The sequence below is a fragment of the Ranitomeya variabilis genome, chromosome 6 (genome assembly GCF_051348905.1).
Source record: "Ranitomeya variabilis isolate aRanVar5 chromosome 6, aRanVar5.hap1, whole genome shotgun sequence".
Lineage (NCBI taxonomy): Eukaryota > Metazoa > Chordata > Amphibia > Anura > Dendrobatidae > Ranitomeya > Ranitomeya variabilis.
The window spans coordinates 180931495-180954391 of record NC_135237.1 but is presented as its reverse complement, the minus strand read 5'-3'; the positions used below and the strand labels follow the sequence as shown (position 1 = coordinate 180954391).

General features: G+C 42.1%; 1 protein-coding gene across 4 annotated transcripts in view; it reads left to right on the top strand.

The window, feature by feature from the left end:
- BBS9 (Bardet-Biedl syndrome 9) overlaps positions 1-22897 on the top strand; it is a 594435-nt gene that overhangs the window by 270580 nt on the left and 300958 nt on the right. For all 4 annotated transcript variants that reach the window (XM_077269285.1, XM_077269283.1, XM_077269284.1 and 1 more), the window contains 2 exons: positions 1875-1951; positions 15748-15801. In XM_077269285.1, coding sequence (XP_077125400.1) covers positions 1875-1951; positions 15748-15801 — 131 coding nt within the window. The remainder of the gene's footprint in view (positions 1-1874; positions 1952-15747; positions 15802-22897) is intronic.

The window sequence follows — 22897 nt, the reverse complement described above, 5'->3', positions numbered from 1 at the left end:
TGGGTTTTTTATGTGGTATGTCACTTTGTTTTTGTTTCTGTCTGTTTCTAATTTTACATTCAGATCGTATACATACCTTCCCCTAGCCGGTACGTGTGAGCGCACGGTGCACATGCGCTGTGGTGCCGCTTTGGGGAGGCGCTCTTCTGTTGTGCTTCGTCGTCCTGGTTACATGCCCGGTCACATGACCGGAGCATGTGATCGGATGACGCGCACACTGAGCGCCGTCCCCTTGGTGACGCCGCAACATGGCACCGATGCGCCGCTGTACAGGTGCCGGCACTCTGAGGATTATGGTGTATTATATAAGGGCCTTAGTAGTTATGTTACCCTACCTCCTGACGAAGCTGCCTTTGCAGTGAAACGCGCGTCGAGGTGTGCTCAATCTGTATGACCCCTCTCTCCCTGGTTTAAAGATGACTGCAGGTAAATATAACTCTCCAAGCTGATGCATGGTGATTACACAGTGATTTACTGTTGTGCCTACCCTTATATGGTGTAGACTATTGATTGTCATTGACTACTAAAATACTGTGCATGCTAACCTTATTATCGGCATAATTAGGGAGTTGTCAGCATATGATATTTGCTTGTATCTTATATGTGCCTTTTGTAGGGGGGTCATATTAGTCTGTAGCTTCCGTTATGACCCTGTACTCTTTGATTGTATATGTCTCACCTGTGTGTGATATTATTCTTTGTATCAATTTTTAACCTTTTGTAATAAAACTCATGGTTTTTAGTGATTATACTTTGATCCAGTGTCTTCATAGTTCTCTATTGGTGCTTAGCTTGCTTATGAAGGGATCCTGTTATTGGATATGAGGACGTGTTCTTTTGTATCACCGGCCTATAGTTCCCTGGGTCCACCTTCTTCCCCTTTTTGAAGATAGGAACAACATTTGCTCTTTTCCAGTCTTCTGGGACTTCTCCTGTTCTCCAAGAATTTTCAAAAATTATGGAGAGTGGTTCAAAAATTTCTTCTGCTATCTTCTTCAGTACTCTGGGGCGTAATTAATCTGGACCTGGAGACTTGAATTCATTTATGTTAGCTAAGTATTTCCTCACTATCTTTCTGTTTATAGATATGCTGGATTCTTCTATTCCCTTAATAGGACATTGAAAATCAGTTGATGTTACATTTCCTTTCTGAGAGAAACAGATGCAAAATAGGAATTTAAAAGTTTGGCCTTCTCAACATCCTGTGTTACCATATCATCATTTTCATCCTGTAAAAATCCTATAGCATATTTGACTTTTCTTTTACTTTTGACATATCCCCAAAATCCTTTTTTATTGCTTTTGACGTCTCTTGCAAGCCTTACATTACATTCCAGAGGTTTTCAATGGGGTTCAGGTCTGGAGATTGGGCTGGCCATGGCAGGGATTTGATGTGGTGGTCCTTCATGCACTCCTTAATTGACCTAGCTGTGTGGCATGGCGCATTGTCCTGCTGGAAAAACCAGTCCTCAGAGTTGGGTAACACTACCTGAGCAGAAGGAATCAACTGTTTTTCCAGGATAACCTTGTATGCGGCTTGATTCATACGTCCTTTGCAAAGAACAACCTGCCCAATTCCAGCCTTGTCATAAGTCACTGTTGTTTTTGTTTAGAATTTGGAAGAAAAAATCAATTATAGTGTTCTTCATTGAATTGAAGACACCATACTGGTGACATACAGAGTGTAGATACACAAGAATATATATATTTTTTTATAGAATTTGTTATGGTTTTACATTACTAAGTGAAAGATAACTTTAGATACTTTGTAGTACTTGTCCAGTGTTTATAACTTTTTCATATATGAATTTTCTTATCGTTTTATACAGTATAACTTAGCATGAAATTTTACATGCAGTTTCCTTTTTATCCAGATATTTGGCCTAAAACTGAAAAAGATGACGATATGACTTTATTGGCTAATGTATCTCCTGTTCTTGATGCTGTGTCGGTGAGTAACTTTATGCCATTTTTAGATTTTCACTGCTGTCTATGAACCCTTGCTCTGTCAGATGCTGAAAGGTATTGCAGCAAGTTCTGCTGAAGCACATAGAAATCTTGTACTTTTTGACGGATGTATCTTTGATTATGCCTGAAGACGGGTTTTGTTAGCAGCAATTCACCCTCAAACTAGTTATACATGCATTACGCATTTTCAAAGACGTGTCCAGCAATACCTTTATATGGCGGCCCATTACTGAGTATTTGAATTGATATGAAAATGAGGCTGAAGGACTGTTGTAGATCTGAAGCTTCTGTCACTCCAGCTCTATTTCCTGCCCAGTGCCACCTCCTCCTGATTATTTCCTGTGCCTGAAGTCACATAACATATAGACAGTCAGTCAAACAGGGGTGTCGGCAAACAGCCCTGAGCGGAGACTAGAGCTGGAGTGGTGAAGGCTGTAGATCTACTGCCTTATTTGCCTATCAATTAAAACTATAATTTATCAGTAACCAACAAACGGACTGGCCATGTAAAGGTATTGCTGGACTTGTCTACATGTGCATATAAATAGTCTGGGGTGTGAAATCCCGCTGACAGATTCCCTTTAGTAGAAATATGTGTTGATATCATGAATGTTGCTGAGTGCAACTTGTATTTTAAAATTCAGAATATTGTATTCATTTACTTTTATTATTAGAATGATATAATATACACTGCGCAAAAAAATAAAGGGAACACTTAAACAACAGAATATAACTCCAAGTAAATCAAACTTCTGTGAAATCAAACTGTCCACTTAGGAAGCAACACTGCTTGACAATCAATTTCATATGTTGTTGTGCAAATGGAATAGACAACAGATGGAAATTATTGACAAACTCAATAAAGGAGTGGTTCTGCAGGTGGGGACCACAGACCACATCTCCGTGCCAATGCTTTCTGGCTGATGTATTAGTCACTTTTGAATGTTGGTTGTGCTTTCACACACATGGTAGCATGAGACGGACTCTACAACCCACACAAGTGGCTCAGGTGGTGCAGCTCCTCCAGGATTGCACATCAATGCGAGCTGTGACAAGAAGGTTTGCTGTGTCTGTCAGCATAGTGTCCAGGTGCTGGAGGCCCTACCAGGAGACAGGCCAGGGCAACAACCCAGCAGCAGGACCGCTACCTCAGCCTTTGTGCAAGTAGGAACAGGAGGAGCACTGCCAGAGAACTGCAAAATGACCTTCAGCAGGCCATAAATGTGCATGTGTCTGCACAAATGGTTAGAAACCGACTCCATGAGGATGGTCTGAGTGCCCTACGTCCACAGCTGGGGGTTGTGCTCACAGCCCAACACCGTGCAGGACGCTTGGCATTTGCCACAGAACACCAGGATTGGCAAATTTGCCACTTGCGCCTTGTGCTTTTCACAGATGAAAGCAGGTTCACACTGAGCACGTGACAGAGTCTGGAGACGCCATGGAGAGTGATCTGCCTGCAACATCCTTCAGCATGACCGGTTTGGCAGTGGGTCAGTAATGGTGTGGGGTGGCATTTCTTTGGAGGGCAGCACAGTCCTCCATGTGCTCGCCAGAGGTAGCCTGACTGCCATTAGGTACCAAGATGAGATCGTCAGACCCCTTGTGAGACCATATGCTGGTGCAGTTGGCCCTGGGTTCCTAATGCAGGACAATGCCAGACCTCATGTGGCTGGAGTGTGTCAGCAGTTCCTGCAAGATGACGGCATTGATGCTATAGACTGGCCCGCCCGTTCCCCAGACTTGAATCCGATTGAACACATCTGGGACATCATGTCTCGCACCGTCCACCAACGTCACGTTGCACAACAGACTGTCCAGGAGTTGGCGGATGCTTTAGTCCAGGTGTGGGAGGAGATCCCTCAGGAGACCATCCCCGCCTCATCAGGAGCATGCCCAGGCGTTGTGGGATGTTCATACAGGCACGTGAATGCCACACACACTACTGAGCATCATTTCCTTGTCTTGAGGCATTTCCATTGAAGTTACAGTCATGGCCAAAAGTATTCACACCCCTGCAATTCTGTCAGATAATACTCAGTTTCTTCCTGAAAATGATTGCAAACACAAATTCTTTGTTATTATTATCATTATTTAATTTGTCTTAAATGAAATTTGTTATAATTCCACACCAAACATAAAAAAGGGGGTGGACAAAAGTATTGGCACTGTTCGAAAAATCATGTGATGCTTCTCTAATTTGTGTAATTAACAGCACCTGTAACTTACCTGTGGCACCTAACAGGTATTGGCAATAACTAAATCACACTTGCAGCCAGTTGACATGGATTAAAGTTGACTCAACCTCTGTTCTGTGTCCTTGTGTGTGCCACATTGAGCATGGAGAAAAGAAAGAAGACCAAAGAACTGTCTGAGGGCTTGAGAAACCAAATTGTGAGGAAGCATGAGCAATCTCAAGGCTACAAGTCCATCTCCAAAGACCTGAATGTTCCTGTGTAAGAAACTGAGTATTATCTGACAGAATTGCAGGGGTGTCAATACTTTTGGCCATGACTGTAGATCAATCTGTAACTTCATTTTTCACTTTGATTTTGAGCATCATTCCAACTCCAGACCTCCGTGGGATATTAGTTGTGATTTACATTGATCATTTTTAGGTTTTATTGTTCTCAACACATTCCACTATGTAATGAATAAAGATTTACAACTGGAATATTTCATTCAGTGATGTGTAGCATGTGGAATTTTAGTGTTCCCTTTTTTTTGGAGCAGTGTATGATTATTCAAAGTAGCAAAACATTTTTGTCCAATTCAGTCTCTTTTGAAAAAAAAAAAAGTGATATGGGAAAAAAATCATTGCCAAAAATTAATAATAAACATGTTAGATATTTTTAATACAAAAACTTAGTTTAAACAATAGATAGTCTTCTAATGTTAGCTTCCATTTGAAGATTTCTCCTGCGAGTCACTTTAATTTTATTTACGGTATGTATAAGATGCTCTGATTGTGCTTTTCTGGACTAAAATGATTACATCCAACTTTTCTTATTGGAATTCTATTTTCTGGCACTGAATATGATCTTTAGATAAAAAAAGAACCCATTGTGATGTAAAATATGTCTTAGATGACATTTGTCATTTTGGTCAGCACGGCAGGTCAATGGCTCCATAGCGTTCACAGAGTTGGGTTCCCGGATTCAAACCTCAAGACAACATCTGCAAGGAGTTTGTCCTCACCCTTTTTTATGGGTTTCCTGTGGGTATTCCAGTTTTCTCCCACACTGTAAAGACGTACTGATAGGTAGTTTAGATTGAGCCTTAGCGGGGCAATATTGCCTGTAAAGTGCTGTTTAATTAATGGTGCTATATACGGTAAGTAAGCGTAGCAAACCACTTTGTTGTAATAGTATATGTTTAGTTCTATTAATATATATTCATATACTTTATATGTATTACAATATTTTAGCTCAAAGTGCTGTTTTTCTATATTTCTTGGATGCTTAATTGAGGGACACAGGAACCATGGTGTTATATGCTGTCACCTGGAGGTGGAAGTCAGCTCCTCCCCAAGAGCCTACCCTTGGCCAGTTGACAGATAAGTTGCTCATCTTAGCTTATTGTCACGTTGGAGGCAAGGCCTGTTTTTGCATATGATTCCTTCCTGTAGAACCTAACCTATCTCTCTTTTCTACTTTACATTGGATACCAGAGCGGAATGGTTCCTACTCTGTTTCACCCCAGTAAGCGATGGAAATTACAGCTTATAAATTAGTCTGTATCCTTTTTTATTGGGATAACAGGACAATTGTACCTTGACGCATTGGGCGATCAGGTAATTAGGGCAGATGATCCTTTTCCTTTTACTTCTGCCCTCCATAGCATGGCACGTGGCATGGAGCAGAAAGTGTATCCATGGCTTTCAGGAGCTCATGATCAAGCCTCTGTAGGACAGTTAAGTAGTTCCCTTGCTTTGATCCTGTATTGCACTGGTTTTCCGTGCAGACACTTCAGTGTTTTCACAGGATCGATGTGTTGTCTCAGCGGTCCAGTGGTGATTCCCGTACCTCCGAGTCTCCTCTTTTATTGCCCACAACGCTGAGTTTCCTGGGAATTAAATCCAGCCTGCTGGGGGTTTCTGCAGCCCTCATAGTTTTGGGTCGCTCTGCTTCTTTTCTAGTCATCCAGTGTAGCTCACAGCGCCCCTGGATTTCTGGCATGCTCAGGACTCTAATTTAGTCATCAGCTTCTTTGTGACCTAGTTGGCTCCCGGCAGGGCATAGCTCAATTTCCTGCCCTCCAGGTATGCTCCACCTGTTCCGTATTTCTGCTGTCAGCAGAACAACGCAGATATTGGGCCGCACTTCCACAGAAACCTGCCATATTTTGGGTCACCTGGCCGCTGGCATCTCCACAGTTGCTGTCCTCCCTATCCATGGGTAACATTGCGGCATATCCTTAGGCACAATTGGGATCTATCTGTAAGCAACTTCTAGCCTCATCAGGCTGGCAGCTGAATAGCACAAAGTACAGACTCTCCAGACCACCTTCCAAGTTCAGCTAGGAGCTTTTCCTCATGCAGTTGCCTCTCCACTGTCTTCTTCAGCAGCTCTAAATATACTACTAAATATGACGTTTGCTTGCCTGCCCTGGTTACCTTTATGTATGCTCAGGCTTCCATTGGTTTAATCCATGACAGTTTACACTGCTAGCACTTGCCCGTCCTCTCTTGACACCCGCTCAGGAGCTGCCCATGCCGAGAGAGCACGCCCTCTTGAATATGCCATTTCTTTGTCTTAGTCGGGGAACAAGATTGCCAAGGTATTATTGTCCTTGGTTGCGGTCATGAAGCATCTAGTAATTTCCTCTACATGGTACTCTGATGCCTTATAGCTGGGCGTAGCCTGCAAACCAGGTACTACTTTGATCACCTCCCAGAGTGATTCAGACCCACCAGCTGAGACCTCACAGCTGGGTCAATCCTGTCGTTGATCCTGCAACCCAGATGCTGCGCTGACCACCCTTTAAAGTGAACAGCACCCCATCCAGGTGATGAAAAAATTAAAAGAACTTTGTTCTGCCATGATGCAACGTTTCGACCATTGTAGGTCTTTTTCAACCTTGAAAAAGACCTACAATGGTCGAAACATTGCATCATGACAGAATAAAGTTCTTTTAATTTTTTCATCACCTGGATGGGATGCTGTTCCTTTTGGGTACTGGACTGTGTTTTCTTTCCAATTGGGCCATTGGACTGGAACATGCACCCCTACATTGAATTGCTGTCGGCTGTTATCTATTTCTATTTGCACCCTTTAAAGTGAGTCAGACCCACCAGATAACACCTCACAGCTGGCTGGGCACATTTCACAGGTGAACCTGCAGCCTTGATGATATTTGGACCACCTCCCACAGTAGATGATGAGACACATCGTAGAAGTGATGCATATAGCACAGGTCCATGAAGAGTTTTCTCTAAAGGGAACACCACACATTTAGCATTCTACAGGTGCATTGACTACGTGACTAAGTGAGTCATAACCCCCACCACTGATCTCTTTAAAGGGCAGAGAACACAGACGATCCAGACAGCGGGAATTGTACCTTATTGTACCACTTTCCACAGTGGGTCAGACCAATAATTAGATTTCCCTTAGATGGGTGTATCGTTCTGGTGAGCCTGACAGTACCCCGTCCATGCTTTTGAATGAGTCCTCTCAGCAGTATGTATTGTGAGGGCGGATATAGCTATGTCCAATAATCTGAGCACTTTCCAAGGGGTTGGATCATTAAGTTCCATTTTCTGCCTGACAGATCACTCTTGGTACTCTATCCTCTCTCAGAGGTGTCGGATTATCAGGCAGTTACCTCGGTAAAACGTAACCGCGCAAGCAAACCTCACTGTACTCAGACTCAGAGTAAATCTGACTCTTGACTAGTGTCTTCTCTCATTTTTTAGTTCACATTGCACAAGTGAGCCACATGGTACTCAGACCTCTTCCCTGAGTAATTTGAATCAGCAAGCAGACATATTCCAGCCGGGTGGAGCACCCAAGTGAATTAGTCTGTACTTTGACCTCTTTCCAGAGTGCATCAGAACAGCAGACAGACATCTCCGCTGAGTGTATTTAGGAGCTAAACTAGGAGGTGTTCACTCTTCCCTCAGCTAGCCAGTACAGCCAAGTGAGATCCCTCATAGGGTGTATCATACTAGCAAACCAGACAGTACTCTGATCTGTTCCCTGTATTAGTCAGACCACTGGACTCAAATTCCTCAGTTGAAAGTGGCTAATAACCGATCCTGATGGGACTCCAGGACAATTGCTTCTTCGTAGGTGAGACAGCCCAGCTCACTGACACCCACTGTATTTGATATTGCAATGGCAGTACTCTGACCATTTTTTTCTGCAGGTCTGCAAAAGTGTAAAGCCTTTTTGCAGGGATAATCATGCAGACAATCGATTTTCACTCTTACCACAATCCAGGGCGATTCACCATCTAGCAAATGCCGCTTTGTAGGTCAGTTTGCACACATGGAACAGTGAGTACTCTGACCTCCTCCTAGGTTAGTCAGTCCAGTTAACTCAGACCCTTCAGTATGTTATATTTCAGGTAAATGACAGGTCTCTGACCTCCTCCTAGGTTAGTCAGTCCAGTTAACTCAGACCCTTCAGTATGTTATATTTCAGGTAAATGACAGATCTCTGACCTCCTCCTAGGTTAGTCAGTCCAGTTAACTGAGACCGTTCAGTATGTTATATTTCAGGTAAATGACAGGTCTCTGACCTCCTCCTTGGTTAGTCAGTCCAGTTAACTCAGAACCTTCAGTATGTTTTATTTCGGGTAAATGACAGGTCTCTGACCTCCTCCTAGGTTAGTCAGTCCAGTTAACTGAGACCCTTCAGTATGTTATATTTCAGGTAAATGACAGGTCTCTGACCTCCTCCTAGGTTAGTCAGTCCAGTTAACTCAGACCCTTCAGTATGTTATATTTCAGGTAAATGACAGATCTCTGACCCCCTCCTAGGTTAGTTAGTCCAGTTAACTCAGACCCTTCAGTATGTTGTATTTCAGGTAAATGACAAATCTCTGACCTCCTCCTAGGTTAGTCAGTCCAGTTAACTGAGACCTTTCAGTATGTTATATTTCAGGTAAATGACAGGTCTCTGACCTCCTCCTAGGTTAGTCAGTCCAGTTAACTCAGACCCTTCAGTATGTTATATTTCAGGTAAATGACAGGTCTCTGACCTCCTCCTAGGTTAGTCAGTCCAGTTAACTCAGACCCTTCAGTATGTTGTATTTCAGGTAAATGACAGATCTCTGACCTCCTCCTAGGTTAGTCAGTCCAGTTAACTCAGACCCTTCGGTATGTTATATTTCAGGTAAATGACAGGTCTCTGACCTCCTCCTAGGTTAGTCAGTCCAGTTAACTCAGACCCTTCAGTATGTTATATTTCAGGTAAATGACAGGTCTCTGACCTCCTCCTAGGTTAGTCAGTCCAGTTAACTCAGACCCTTCAGTGTGTTGTATTTCAGGTAAATGACAGATCTCTGACCTCCTCCTAGGTTAGTCAGTCCAGTTAACTCAGACTCTTCAGTATGTTGTATTTCAGGTAAATGACAGATCTCTGACCTCCTCCTAGGTTAGTCAGTCCAGTTAACTCAGACCCTTCAGTATGTTGTATTTCAGGTAAATGACAGATCTCTGACCTCATCCTAGGTTAGTCAGTCCAGTTAACTCAGACCCTTTAGTATGTTATATTTCAAGTAAATGACAGGTCTCTGACCTCATCCTAGGTTAGTCAGTCCAGTTAACTCAGACCCTTCAGTATGTTGTATTTCAGGTAAATGACAGATCTCTGACCTCATCCTAGGTTAGTCAGTCCAGTTAACTCAGACCCTTCAGTATGTTATATTTCAGGTAAATGACAGGTCTCTGACCTCCTCCTAGGTTAGTCAGTCCAGTTAACTCAGACCCTTCAGTATGTTGTATTTCAGGTAAATGACAGATCTCTGACCTCATCCTAGGTTAGTCAGTCCAGTTAACTCAGACCCTTTAGTATGTTATATTTCAAGTAAATGACAGGTCTCTGACCTCATCCTAGGTTAGTCAGTCCAGTTAACTCAGACCCTTCAGTATGTTATATTTCAGGTAAATGACAGATCTCTGACCTCATCCTAGGTTAGTCAGTCCAGTTAACTCAGACCCTTCAGTATGTTATATTTCAGGTAAATGACAGGTCTCTGACCTCCTCCTAGGTTAGTCAGTCCAGTTAACTCAGACCCTTTAGTATGTTATATTTCAAGTAAATGACAGGTCTCTGACCTCCTCCTAGGTTAGTCAGTCCAGTTAACTCAGACCCTTCGGTATGTTATATTTCAGGTAAATGACAGGTCTCTGACCTCCTCCTAGGTTAGTCAGTCCAGTTAACTCAGACCCTTCAGTATGTTATATTTCAGGTAAATGACAGATCTCTGACCCCCTCCTAGGTTAGTTAGTCCAGTTAACTCAGACCCTTCAGTATGTTGTATTTCAGGTAAATGACAAATCTCTGACCTCCTCCTAGGTTAGTCAGTCCAGTTAACTGAGACCTTTCAGTATGTTATATTTCAGGTAAATGACAGGTCTGTGACCTCCTCCTAGGTTAGTCAGTCCAGTTAACTCAGACCCTTCAGTATGTTGTATTTCAGGTAAATGACAGATCTCTGACCTCCTCCTAGGTTAGTCAGTCCAGTTAACTCAGACCCTTCGGTATGTTATATTTCAGGTAAATGACAGGTCTCTGACCTCCTCCTAGGTTAGTCAGTCCAGTTAACTCAGACCCTTCAGTATGTTATATTTCAGGTAAATGACAGGTCTCTGACCTCCTCCTAGGTTAGTCAGTCCAGTTAACTCAGACCCTTCAGTGTGTTGTATTTCAGGTAAATGACAGATCTCTGACCTCCTCCTAGGTTAGTCAGTCCAGTTAACTCAGACTCTTCAGTATGTTGTATTTCAGGTAAATGACAGATCTCTGACCTCATCCTAGGTTAGTCAGTCCAGTTAACTCAGACCCTTTAGTATGTTATATTTCAAGTAAATGACAGGTCTCTGACCTCATCCTAGGTTAGTCAGTCCAGTTAACTCAGACCCTTCAGTATGTTGTATTTCAGGTAAATGACAGATCTCTGACCTCATCCTAGGTTAGTCAGTCCAGTTAACTCAGACCCTTCAGTATGTTATATTTCAGGTAAATGACAGGTCTCTGACCTCCTCCTAGGTTAGTCAGTCCAGTTAACTCAGACCCTTCAGTATGTTGTATTTCAGGTAAATGACAGATCTCTGACCTCATCCTAGGTTAGTCAGTCCAGTTAACTCAGACCCTTTAGTATGTTATATTTCAAGTAAATGACAGGTCTCTGACCTCATCCTAGGTTAGTCAGTCCAGTTAACTCAGACCCTTCAGTATGTTATATTTCAGGTAAATGACAGATCTCTGACCTCATCCTAGGTTAGTCAGTCCAGTTAACTCAGACCCTTCAGTATGTTATATTTCAGATAAATGACAGGTCTCTGACCTCCTAGGTTAGTCAGTCCAGTTAACTCAGACCCTTTAGTATGTTATATTTCAAGTAAATGACAGGTCTCTGACCTCCTCCTAGGTTAGTCAGTCCAGTTAACTCAGACCCTTCGGTATGTTATATTTCAGGTAAATGACAGGTCTCTGACCTCCTCCTAGGTTAGTCAGTCCAGTTAACTCAGACCCTTCGGTATGTTATATTTCAGGTAAATGACAGGTCGCTGACCTCCTTCTAGGTTAGTCAGTCCAGTTAACTCAGACCCTTCAGTATGTTGTATTTCAGGTAAATGACAGATCTCTGACCTCATCCTAGGTTAGTCAGTCCAGTTAACTCAGACCCTTCGGTATGTTATAGTTTAGGTAAATGACAGGTCTCTGACCTCCTCCCAGGTTAGTCAGTCCAGTTAACTCAGACCCTTCAGTATGTTATATTTCAGGTAAATGACAGATCTCTGACCTCATCCTAGGTTAGTCAGTCCAGTTAACTCAGACCCTTTAGTATGTTATATTTCAAGTAAATGACAGGTCTCTGACCTCATCCTAGGTTAGTCAGTCCAGTTAACTCAGACCCTTCAGTATGTTATATTTCAGGTAAATGACAGATCTCTGACCTCATCCTAGGTTAGTCAGTCCAGTTAACTCAGACCCTTCAGTATGTTATATTTCAGATAAATGACAGGTCTCTGACCTCCTAGGTTAGTCAGTCCAGTTAACTCAGACCCTTTAGTATGTTATATTTCAAGTAAATGACAGGTCTCTGACCTCCTCCTAGGTTAGTCAGTCCAGTTAACTCAGACCCTTCAGTATGTTGTATTTCAGGTAAATGACAGATCTCTGACCTCATCCTAGGTTAGTCAGTCCAGTTAACTCAGACCCTTTAGTATGTTATATTTCAAGTAAATGACAGGTCTCTGACCTCCTCCTAGGTTAGTCAGTCCAGTTAACTCAGACCCTTCAGTATGTTGTATTTCAGGTAAATGACAGATCTCTGACCTCATCCTAGGTTAGTCAGTCCAGTTAACTCAGACCCTTCAGTATGTTATATTTCAGGTAAATGACAGGTCTCTGACCTCCTCCTAGGTTAGTCAGTCCAGTTAACTCAGACCCTTCAGTATGTTGTATTTCAGGTAAATGACAGATCTCTGACCTCATCCTAGGTTAGTCAGTCCAGTTAACTCAGACCCTTTAGTATGTTATATTTCAAGTAAATGACAGGTCTCTGACCTCATCCTAGGTTAGTCAGTCCAGTTAACTCAGACCCTTCAGTATGTTATATTTCAGGTAAATGACAGATCTCTGACCTCATCCTAGGTTAGTCAGTCCAGTTAACTCAGACCCTTCAGTATGTTATATTTCAGGTAAATGACAGGTCTCTGACCTCCTCCTAGGTTAGTCAGTCCAGTTAACTCAGACCCTTTAGTATGTTATATTTCAAGTAAATGACAGGTCTCTGACCTCCTCCTAGGTTAGTCAGTCCAGTTAACTCAGACCCTTCGGTATGTTATATTTCAGGTAAATGACAGGTCTCTGACCTCCTCCTAGGTTAGTCAGTCCAGTTAACTCAGACCCTTCAGTATGTTATATTTCAGGTAAATGACAGATCTCTGACCCCCTCCTAGGTTAGTTAGTCCAGTTAACTCAGACCCTTCAGTATGTTGTATTTCAGGTAAATGACAAATCTCTGACCTCCTCCTAGGTTAGTCAGTCCAGTTAACTGAGACCTTTCAGTATGTTATATTTCAGGTAAATGACAGGTCTCTGACCTCCTCCTAGGTTAGTCAGTCCAGTTAACTCAGACCCTTCAGTATGTTGTATTTCAGGTAAATGACAGATCTCTGACCTCCTCCTAGGTTAGTCAGTCCAGTTAACTCAGACCCTTCGGTATGTTATATTTCAGGTAAATGACAGGTCTCTGACCTCCTCCTAGGTTAGTCAGTCCAGTTAACTCAGACCCTTCAGTATGTTATATTTCAGGTAAATGACAGGTCTCTGACCTCCTCCTAGGTTAGTCAGTCCAGTTAACTCAGACCCTTCAGTGTGTTGTATTTCAGGTAAATGACAGATCTCTGACCTCCTCCTAGGTTAGTCAGTCCAGTTAACTCAGACCCTTCAGTATGTTGTATTTCAGGTAAATGACAGATCTCTGACCTCATCCTAGGTTAGTCAGTCCAGTTAACTCAGACCCTTTAGTATGTTATATTTCAAGTAAATGACAGGTCTCTGACCTCATCCTAGGTTAGTCAGTCCAGTTAACTCAGACCCTTCAGTATGTTGTATTTCAGGTAAATGACAGATCTCTGACCTCATCCTAGGTTAGTCAGTCCAGTTAACTCAGACCCTTCAGTATGTTATATTTCAGGTAAATGACAGGTCTCTGACCTCCTCCTAGGTTAGTCAGTCCAGTTAACTCAGACCCTTCAGTATGTTGTATTTCAGGTAAATGACAGATCTCTGACCTCATCCTAGGTTAGTCAGTCCAGTTAACTCAGACCCTTTAGTATGTTATATTTCAAGTAAATGACAGGTCTCTGACCTCATCCTAGGTTAGTCAGTCCAGTTAACTCAGACCCTTCAGTATGTTATATTTCAGGTAAATGACAGATCTCTGACCTCATCCTAGGTTAGTCAGTCCAGTTAACTCAGACCCTTCAGTATGTTATATTTCAGATAAATGACAGGTCTCTGACCTCCTAGGTTAGTCAGTCCAGTTAACTCAGACCCTTTAGTATGTTATATTTCAAGTAAATGACAGGTCTCTGACCTCCTCCTAGGTTAGTCAGTCCAGTTAACTCAGACCCTTCGGTATGTTATATTTCAGGTAAATGACAGGTCTCTGACCTCCTCCTAGGTTAGTCAGTCCAGTTAACTCAGACCCTTCGGTATGTTATATTTCAGGTAAATGACAGGTCGCTGACCTCCTCCTAGGTTAGTCAGTCCAGTTAACTCAGACCCTTCAGTATGTTGTATTTCAGGTAAATGACAGATCTCTGACCTCATCCTAGGTTAGTCAGTCCAGTTAACTCAGACCCTTCGGTATGTTATAGTTTAGGTAAATGACAGGTCTCTGACCTCCTCCTAGGTTAGTCAGTCCAGTTAACTCAGACCCTTCAGTATGTTATATTTCAGGTAAATGACAGGTCTCTGACCTCCTCCTAGGTTAGTCAGTCCAGTTAACTCAGACCCTTCAGTATGTTATATTTCAGGTAAATGACATATCTCTGACCTCATCCTAGGTTAGTCAGTCCAGTTAACTCAGACCCTTCAGTATGTTATATTTCAGGTAAATGACAGGTCTCTGACCTCCTCCTAGGTTAGTCAGTCCAGTTAACTCAGACCCTTCAGTATGTTATATTTCAGGTAAATGACAGGTCTCTGACCTCCTCCTAGGTTAGTCAGTCCAGTTAACTCAGACCCTTCAGTATGTTGTATTTCAGGTAAATGACAGATCTCTGACCTCCTCCTAGGTTAGTCAGTCCAGTTAACTCAGACCCTTTAGTATGTTATATTTCAAGTAAATGACAGGTCTCTGACCTCATCCTAGGTTAGTCAGTCCAGTTAACTCAGACCCTTCAGTATGTTATATTTCAGGTAAATGACAGATCTCTGACCTCATCCTAGGTTAGTCAGTCCAGTTAACTCAGACCCTTCAGTATGTTATATTTCAGGTAAATGACAGGTCTCTGACCTCCTCCTAGGTTAGTCAGTCCAGTTAACTCAGACCCTTCAGTATGTTGTATTTCAGGTAAATGACAGGTCTCTGACCTCATCCTAGGTTAGTCAGTCCAGTTAACTCAGACCCTTCAGTATGTTGTATTTCAGGTAAATGACAGGTCGCTGACCTCATCCTAGGTTAGTCAGTCCAGTTAACTCAGACCCTTCAGTATGTTATATTTCAGGTAAATGACAGGTCTCTGACCTTCTCCTAGGTTAGTCAGTCCAGTTAACTCAGACCCTTCAGTATGTTATATTTCAGGTAAATGACAGGTCTCTGACCTTCTCCTAGTTTAGTCAGTCCAGTTAACTCAGACCCTTCAGTATGTTGTATTTCAGGTAAATGACAGGTCTCTGACCTCATCCTAGGTGAGTCATACCTATCAACAGAGATTTTACTGTGAATATCAAACAATCCCCTTGGTTTCCTTTACTATTTAGTATGATGCCTCTGTTTAGTTTTAACATGAAAGTTTCCTATTTGTTTGCGTATGGTAAAGTAAAATATGTAACAAAAGCTATTTTATAAAATTGTGTTTATTTTGAACAGCAAGCTGTTGACAGTGCTGTGGAATCTGAAGTTGTCCCGTCAGTTACAGTTAAGGTGAGTATTTTAATTCAAAGCTCACTCAGTTCCCTTACCTTGTATTATGAGCATTAGAGGCTCTTTGAATTTTAATAAAATAAAATTTGAAGTAAAAAACATGCTAATTGCCGTTAGCTTGTGATGGAGAGAATTACTGAAGAAAGTAATGCATAATAAATTGCAGAGAAATGTCTGGATTTAGAACGTTATGGGGAATATGAGGTGACTGTTTGGACTGAGTGAATGGAGATGTTTTGTAATCTCTGGAAAAGCCAAAGGTGTTTATTTTCTACAAGATGTAAGAAAACTGCTTTATAAGGGAACCGATTCCACTGATAACAACGTAATGAAATCCTACACTCCTTTCCTGTGCCGGTTTATGAGTCCGTCTATGCACTACTGCTAATCATCAGTTTCACATAGCCGCCTCCACTATCATTCCGCGTACCTCCAATTGTGCCTGCAGGCTCTCGGGAAATAGTATACGCTTCACTCTACTATTTCCTGTTTGTAGGCTGTCGTTTGGGCACGTATGCCAAAATGTCCTGCCAAACCTCTGCCCCCGATAGATTTATAAAGACTTAAAGTACTGTGTAAACACTCCTTGTCATTTACAGAATGAGGAAAGGTAACGCGATAGACAAGGGTTGTGTTCTGCATGCGGTTGGGTGCTTTATAGTCATGGCTGTCTTCCAAGAGTGCACTTCAGACTTTGAGTATGTTATTTGACATTGGGAGATAAGGCAAAGTTTGTAACTTGTTTGTACCAACTCTGATGGATAATTCTCAGAAATGGAACAGTGGGATCAAGGACGATATGTGTTTTATGTAAGGATATGTGGAAAATAGTAGCAGCAAGGGCTGTTTTTGTTGGAAAGTCATGATGAAATATTTGTCTGCAATATCACTTTGTTCACTAGGAAAATACCCAATAGCTGTCAGATATTTTATAATGGAGGAATATGCCACTGAAAGGCTGTTTTTTTTTATAGACTTGTTCACTACAATATCCAATAAACTTTCTGAAAAGGGCAGATTTCCATATGTAATAAAGCCGACATTGTTATCTAACTGTGTACAGTATGTGTAGTGCTGGTGTGCGTGTAGTAAAGAACCTCCACCTCAGATTTTCCAAAAAGGAATTCATTTAAAAGAACGTTGCCAGTCCCAAATTCAAAGGTGAACGCCACGCTTTTACAACTTGTTAACGATAGATCACATTGGTGGAATCTTATGTCTGACATTGACCAAGTGCCAGAAAAAAAAGACTCCATAGAGCACAATAGCGCCTGACAACACTTTAGTTGCTGAAATTCTCTGTCGCAGCTATATGAGCAAATTGGCATTGATCTGAGCAGTCCTATGCACACTGTTTTCACCTAGTTGTTATCCCGATAACTGCTGAGTTAAAGGAGTTTTCCCACGAACAAAGTTGATTTTAATCAATAGATCTTGGAATAATAGTAATAATAATTTCCACAATTGGATGTGTTTAAATAAAATGTCCCTGTGCTGAGATAATCTTATAAATGTGCCCCTGCTGTGTCCTGTGTAATGGCCGTGTCTGACCGTACAGGGACATGGTCTGATGATACCACATCTCCTGGGCAGGGGAGGCAGCAAAAGAGTATACAGACATTACACCATGCGATGTCAACTAACTTTTTCTTTGAGGTAAAACTTTTTTTTTAAATCAAGCAGGGAAAAGCTTTACCTCACAAAAAGTATCAGCGGTGATCCCCTTCTATATTGTCTGTATACTCTTTTACTCCCACTCACCCCCCAACCTCCCCCCCCCCTGGCCCAGGAGCTGTGGTATGATGAGACTATGTCAGACACAGCCATTACACAGTACACAGCAGGAACACATTTATAAGATTATCACAGCACAGGAACATTTTATTTAAACACATCCAATTGTGAAGATTGTTATGATTCCAAGATGTATTGATTAAAATCAACTTTAAAATTAACTTTGTTTGTGGGAAAACCCCTTTAACCCCTTCACCCCCAAGGGTGGTTTGCACGTTAATGACCGGGCCAATTTTTACAATTCTGACCACTGTCCCTTTATGAGGCTATAACTCTGGAACGCTTTGACGGATCTTGGCGATTCTGACATTGTTTTCTCGTGACATATTGTACTTCATGTTAGTGGTAAAATTTATTCGATATAACTTGCGTTTATTTGTGAAAAAAATGGAAATTTGGCGAAAATTTTGAAAATTTTGCAATTTTCCAACTTTGAATTTTTATGCCCTTAAATCACAGACATATGTCACGCAAAATACTTAATAAGTAACATTTCCCACATGTCTACTTTACATCAGTACAATTTTGGAACCAAAATTTTTTTTTGTGACGGAGTTATAAGGGTTAAAAGTTGACCAGCAATTTCTCATTTTTACAACACCATTTTTTTTTAGGGACCACATCTCATTTGAAGTCATTTTGAGGGGTCTATATGATAGAAAATACTCAAGTGTGACACCATTCTAAAAACTGCACCCCTCAAGGTGCTCAAAACCACATTCAAGAAGTTTATTAACCCTTCAGGTGTTTCACAGGAATTTTTGGAATGTTTAAATAAAAATGAACATTTAACTTTTTTTCACACAAAATTTATTTCAGCTCCAATTTGTTTTATTTTACCAAGGGTAACAGGAGAAAATGGACCCCCAAAGTTGTTGTACAATTTGTCCTGAGTACGCTGATACCCCATATGTGGGGGTAAACCATTGTTTGGGCGCATGGCAGAGCTTGGAAGGGAAGGAGCGCCATTTGACTTTTCAATGCAAAATTGACTGGAATTGAGATGGGACGCCATGTTGCGTTTGGAGAGCCCCTGATGTGCCTAAACACTGAAACCCCCACAAGTGACACCATTTTGGAAAGTAGACCCCCTAAGGAACTTATCTTGATGTGTGGTGAGCACTTTGACCCACCAAGTGCTTCACAGAAGTTTATATTGCAGAGCCGTAAAAATAAAAAATCATATTTTTTCACAAAAATGATCTTTTCGCCCCCAATTTTTTATTTTCCCAAGGGTAAGAGAAGAAATTGGACCCCAAAAAATGTTGTGCAATTTGTCCTGAGTACGCTGATACCCCATATGTGGGTGTAAACCATTGTTTGGGCACATGGCAGAGCTTGGAAGGGAAGGAGCGCCATTTGACTTTTCAATGCAAAATTGACTGGAATTGAGATGGGACGCCATGTTGCGTTTGGAGAGCCCCTGATGTGCCTAAACATTGAAACTCCCTACAAGTGACACCATTTTGGAAAGTAGACCCCCTAAGGAACTTATCTAGATGTGTGGTGAGCACTTTGACCCACCAAGTGCTTCACAGAAGTTTATAATGCAGAGCCGTAAAAATAAAAAATCATATTTTTTCACAAAAATGATCTTTTTGCCCCCAATTTTTTATTTTCCCAAGGGTAAGAGAAGAATTTGGACCCCAAAAAATGTTGTGCAATTTGTCCTGAGTACGATGATACCCCATATGTGGGTGTAAACCATTGTTTGGGCGCATGGCAGAGCTTGGAAGGGAAGGAGCGCCATTTGACTTTTCAATGCAAAATTGACTGGAATTGAGATGGGACGCCATGTTGCGTTTGGAGAGCCCCTGATGTGCCTAAACATTGAAACTCCCTACAAGTGACACCATTTTGGAAAGTAGACCCCCTAAGGAACTTATCTAGATGTGTTTTGAGAGCTTTGAACCCCCAAGTGTTTCACTACAGATTATAACGCAGAGCCGTGAAAATAATTTTTTTTTTTTCTCAAAAATGATTTTTTAGCCCCCAGCTTTGTATTTTTACAAGGGTAACAGGATAAATTAAACCCCAAAAGTTGTTGTCCAATTTGTCCTGAGTACGCTGATACCCCATATGTGGGGGGGAACCACTGTTTGGGTGCATGACAGAGCTCGGAAGGGAAGGAGCGCCATTTGGAATGCAGCCTTAAATGGATTGGTCTGCAGGCGTCACGTTGCATTTGCAGAGCCCCTGATGTACCCAAACAGTACAAACCCCCCACAAGTGACCCCATATTGGAAACTAGACCTCCCAAGGAACTTATCTAGATGTGTTGTGAGAACTTTGAACCCCCAAGTGTTTCACTACAGTTTACAACGCAGAGCCGTGAAAATAAAACATATTTTTTTTCCCACAAAAATGATTTTTAGCCCCCCAAATTTTTATTTTCCTAAGGATAACAAGAGAACTTGGACCCCAGAAGTTGTTGTTCAATTTGTCCCGAGTACGCTGATAACACATATGTTGGGGTGAACCCCTTTTTGGGCGCACGGGAGAGCTCGGAAGGGAAGGAGCACTGTTTTACTTTTTCAACGCAGAATTGGCTGGAATTGAGATTGGACGCCATGTCGCGCTTGGAGAGCCCCTGATGTGCCTGGACAGTGGAAACTCCCCAATTCTACCTGAAACCCTAACCCAAACACACCCCTAACCCTAATCCCAACGGTAACCCTAACCACACCCCTAGCCCTGACACACCCATAATTCTAATCCCAACCCTAATCCAAACGTAAATGTAATCCAAACCCTAACCCTAACTTTAGCCCCAACCCTAACTTTAGCCCCAACCCTAACTTTACCTCCAACCCTAGCCCTAACCCTAACCCTACCCCTAACCCTAAACGTGACTGAAATACGTGGCACTGAAATACGTGGCACTGAAATACGTGGCACTGAAATACGTGGCACTGAAATACGTGATACGTGGCACTTAAATACGTGGCACTGAAACACGTGGCACTGAAATACGGGATACGTGGCACTGAAATACGTGGCAATGAAATACGTGGCACTGAAATACGTGCAACTGAAATATGTGGTACTAAAATATGTGGCACTGAAATACGTGATACGTGGCACTGAAATACGTGATACGTGGCACTGAAACACGTGGCACTGAAACACGTGGCACTGAAATACGTGGCACTGAAATACGTGGCACTGAAATATGTGGCACTGAAATACGTGGCGCTATGACTGTCAGAAAATGTTCATTAAACGGTTAGGGGTGAGGTTAGGGGTAGAGTTAGGGTTAGGGTTTGGATCCCTTTATCACCTTGATGGTGGTGGGTGGCTTTTCAGTGTGTTTTCTGTTTTTTTTCGATAAAAATGCATGCGTTTTTAACGCAAACACATGTGCTTAAAAACACAAGAAAATACTGCAGGTTGTATTTCTGAAAATGAACGCATGCAGAAAAAAAACGCATGCGTTTGAAAACGCGACCAAACGCGTACAAAAAAAACGCATGCGTTTTCAATGTTAAATATAGGGAAAAAACGCATGCGTTTTTTTGTGCAAAAAACGCTGCAGACAAAAACGCAAGTGTGAACCCAGCGACGCTTTTTATAGCAAAAAAGTTTTTGCGTCTCCACATTTTGAGACCTATAATTTTTCCACATTTTGCTCCACAGAGTCATGTGAGGTCTTGTTTTTTGCGGGACGAGTTGACGTTTTTATTGGTAACATTTTCGGACACGTGACCGTTTTTGATCGCTTTTTATTCCGATTTTTGTGAGGCAGAATGACCAAAAAACAGCTATTCATAAATTTCTTTTGGGAGAGGCGTTTATACCGTTCCGCGTTTGGTAAAATTGATAAAGCAGTTTTATTCTTCGGGTCAGTACGATTACAGCGATATCTCATTTATATCATTTTTTTATGTTTTGGTGCTTTTATACGATAAAAACTATTTTATAGAAAAAATAATTATTTTGGTATCGCTTTATTCTCAGGACTATCACTTTTTTATTTTTTTGCTGATGATGCTGTATGGCGGCTTGTTTTTTGCGGGACAAGATGACGTTTTCAGCGGTACCATGGATATTTATATCAGTCTTTTTGATCGCGTGTTATTCCACTTTTTGTTCGGCGGTATGGTAATAAAGCGTTGTTTTTTGCCTCGTTTTTTTTTTTTTTTTCTTACGGTGTTTACTGAAGGGGTTAACTAGTGAGGCAGTTTTATAGGTTGGGTCGTTACGGACGCGGCGATACTAAATATGTGTACTTTTATTGTTTTGTTTTTTTTATTTAGATAAAGAAATGTATTTATGGGAATAATATATATTTTTTTTTTATTATTTATTTAGGAATTTTTTTCTTTTTTTTTTTACACATGTGGAAAATTTTTTTTTAAACTTTTTTACTTTGTCCCAGGGGGGGACATCACAGATCATTGATCTGGCAGTGTGCACAGCACTCTGCCAGATCTGCGATCTGCTGTGCAGGGCTGCAGGCTTACCAGTGTCTGCTCTGAGCAGGCACTCGGTAAGCCACCTCCTTCCCTGCAGGACCCGGATGCCGCGGCCATCTTGGATCCGGGACCTGCAGCCAGGAAGGAGGTAGGAGACCCTCGCAGCAACGCGATCACATCGCGTTGCTCCGGGGGTCTCAGGGAAGCCCGCAGTGAGCCCCCTCCCTGCGCGATGCTTCCCTATACCGCCGGTACACTGCGATCATGTTTGATCGCGGTGTGCCGGGGGTTAATGTGCCGGGGGGCGGTCCATGACCGCTCCTGGCACATAGTGCCGGATGTCAGCTGCGATAGGCAGCTGACACCCGGCCGCGATCGGCCGCGCTCCCCCCGTGAGCGCGGCCAATCGCGTATGACGTACTATCCCGTCGGTGGTCATACGGGCCCACCCCACCTCGACGGGATAGTACGTCCGATGTCAGGAAGGGGTTAAAGCAAACCTGTCAGCAGGATTTTGCTAAGTAAACTACAGACATTGTAATTTTGCCACTGTTATACTGATTAAAATGATACCTGGGGTGAAGAAATCCGTCTTGTGGTTCTTGTGCAATCAGTGTTAGAGGTTTTCAGTTAATGAGATGCTCGTGCGTCAAGGGCAGGACTGTAGGTAGAGTCTTATCTTCCTGCTCTAGGCCAGAGGAAACAAGGAAAGACCTGCCCACAGTCCACCCCGAAACACAAAAAATGTTACTCATCTTAGAGACAGAGAGACAGACTGTACTTTGGGTCAATTTGGGACATGACAAGAAACTGCATAACTAATCATATGACAAGTAGGTTCGCGGAAAGAGGCATGGCCTGTCGGTAAGGGATATGGCTTAAAATGC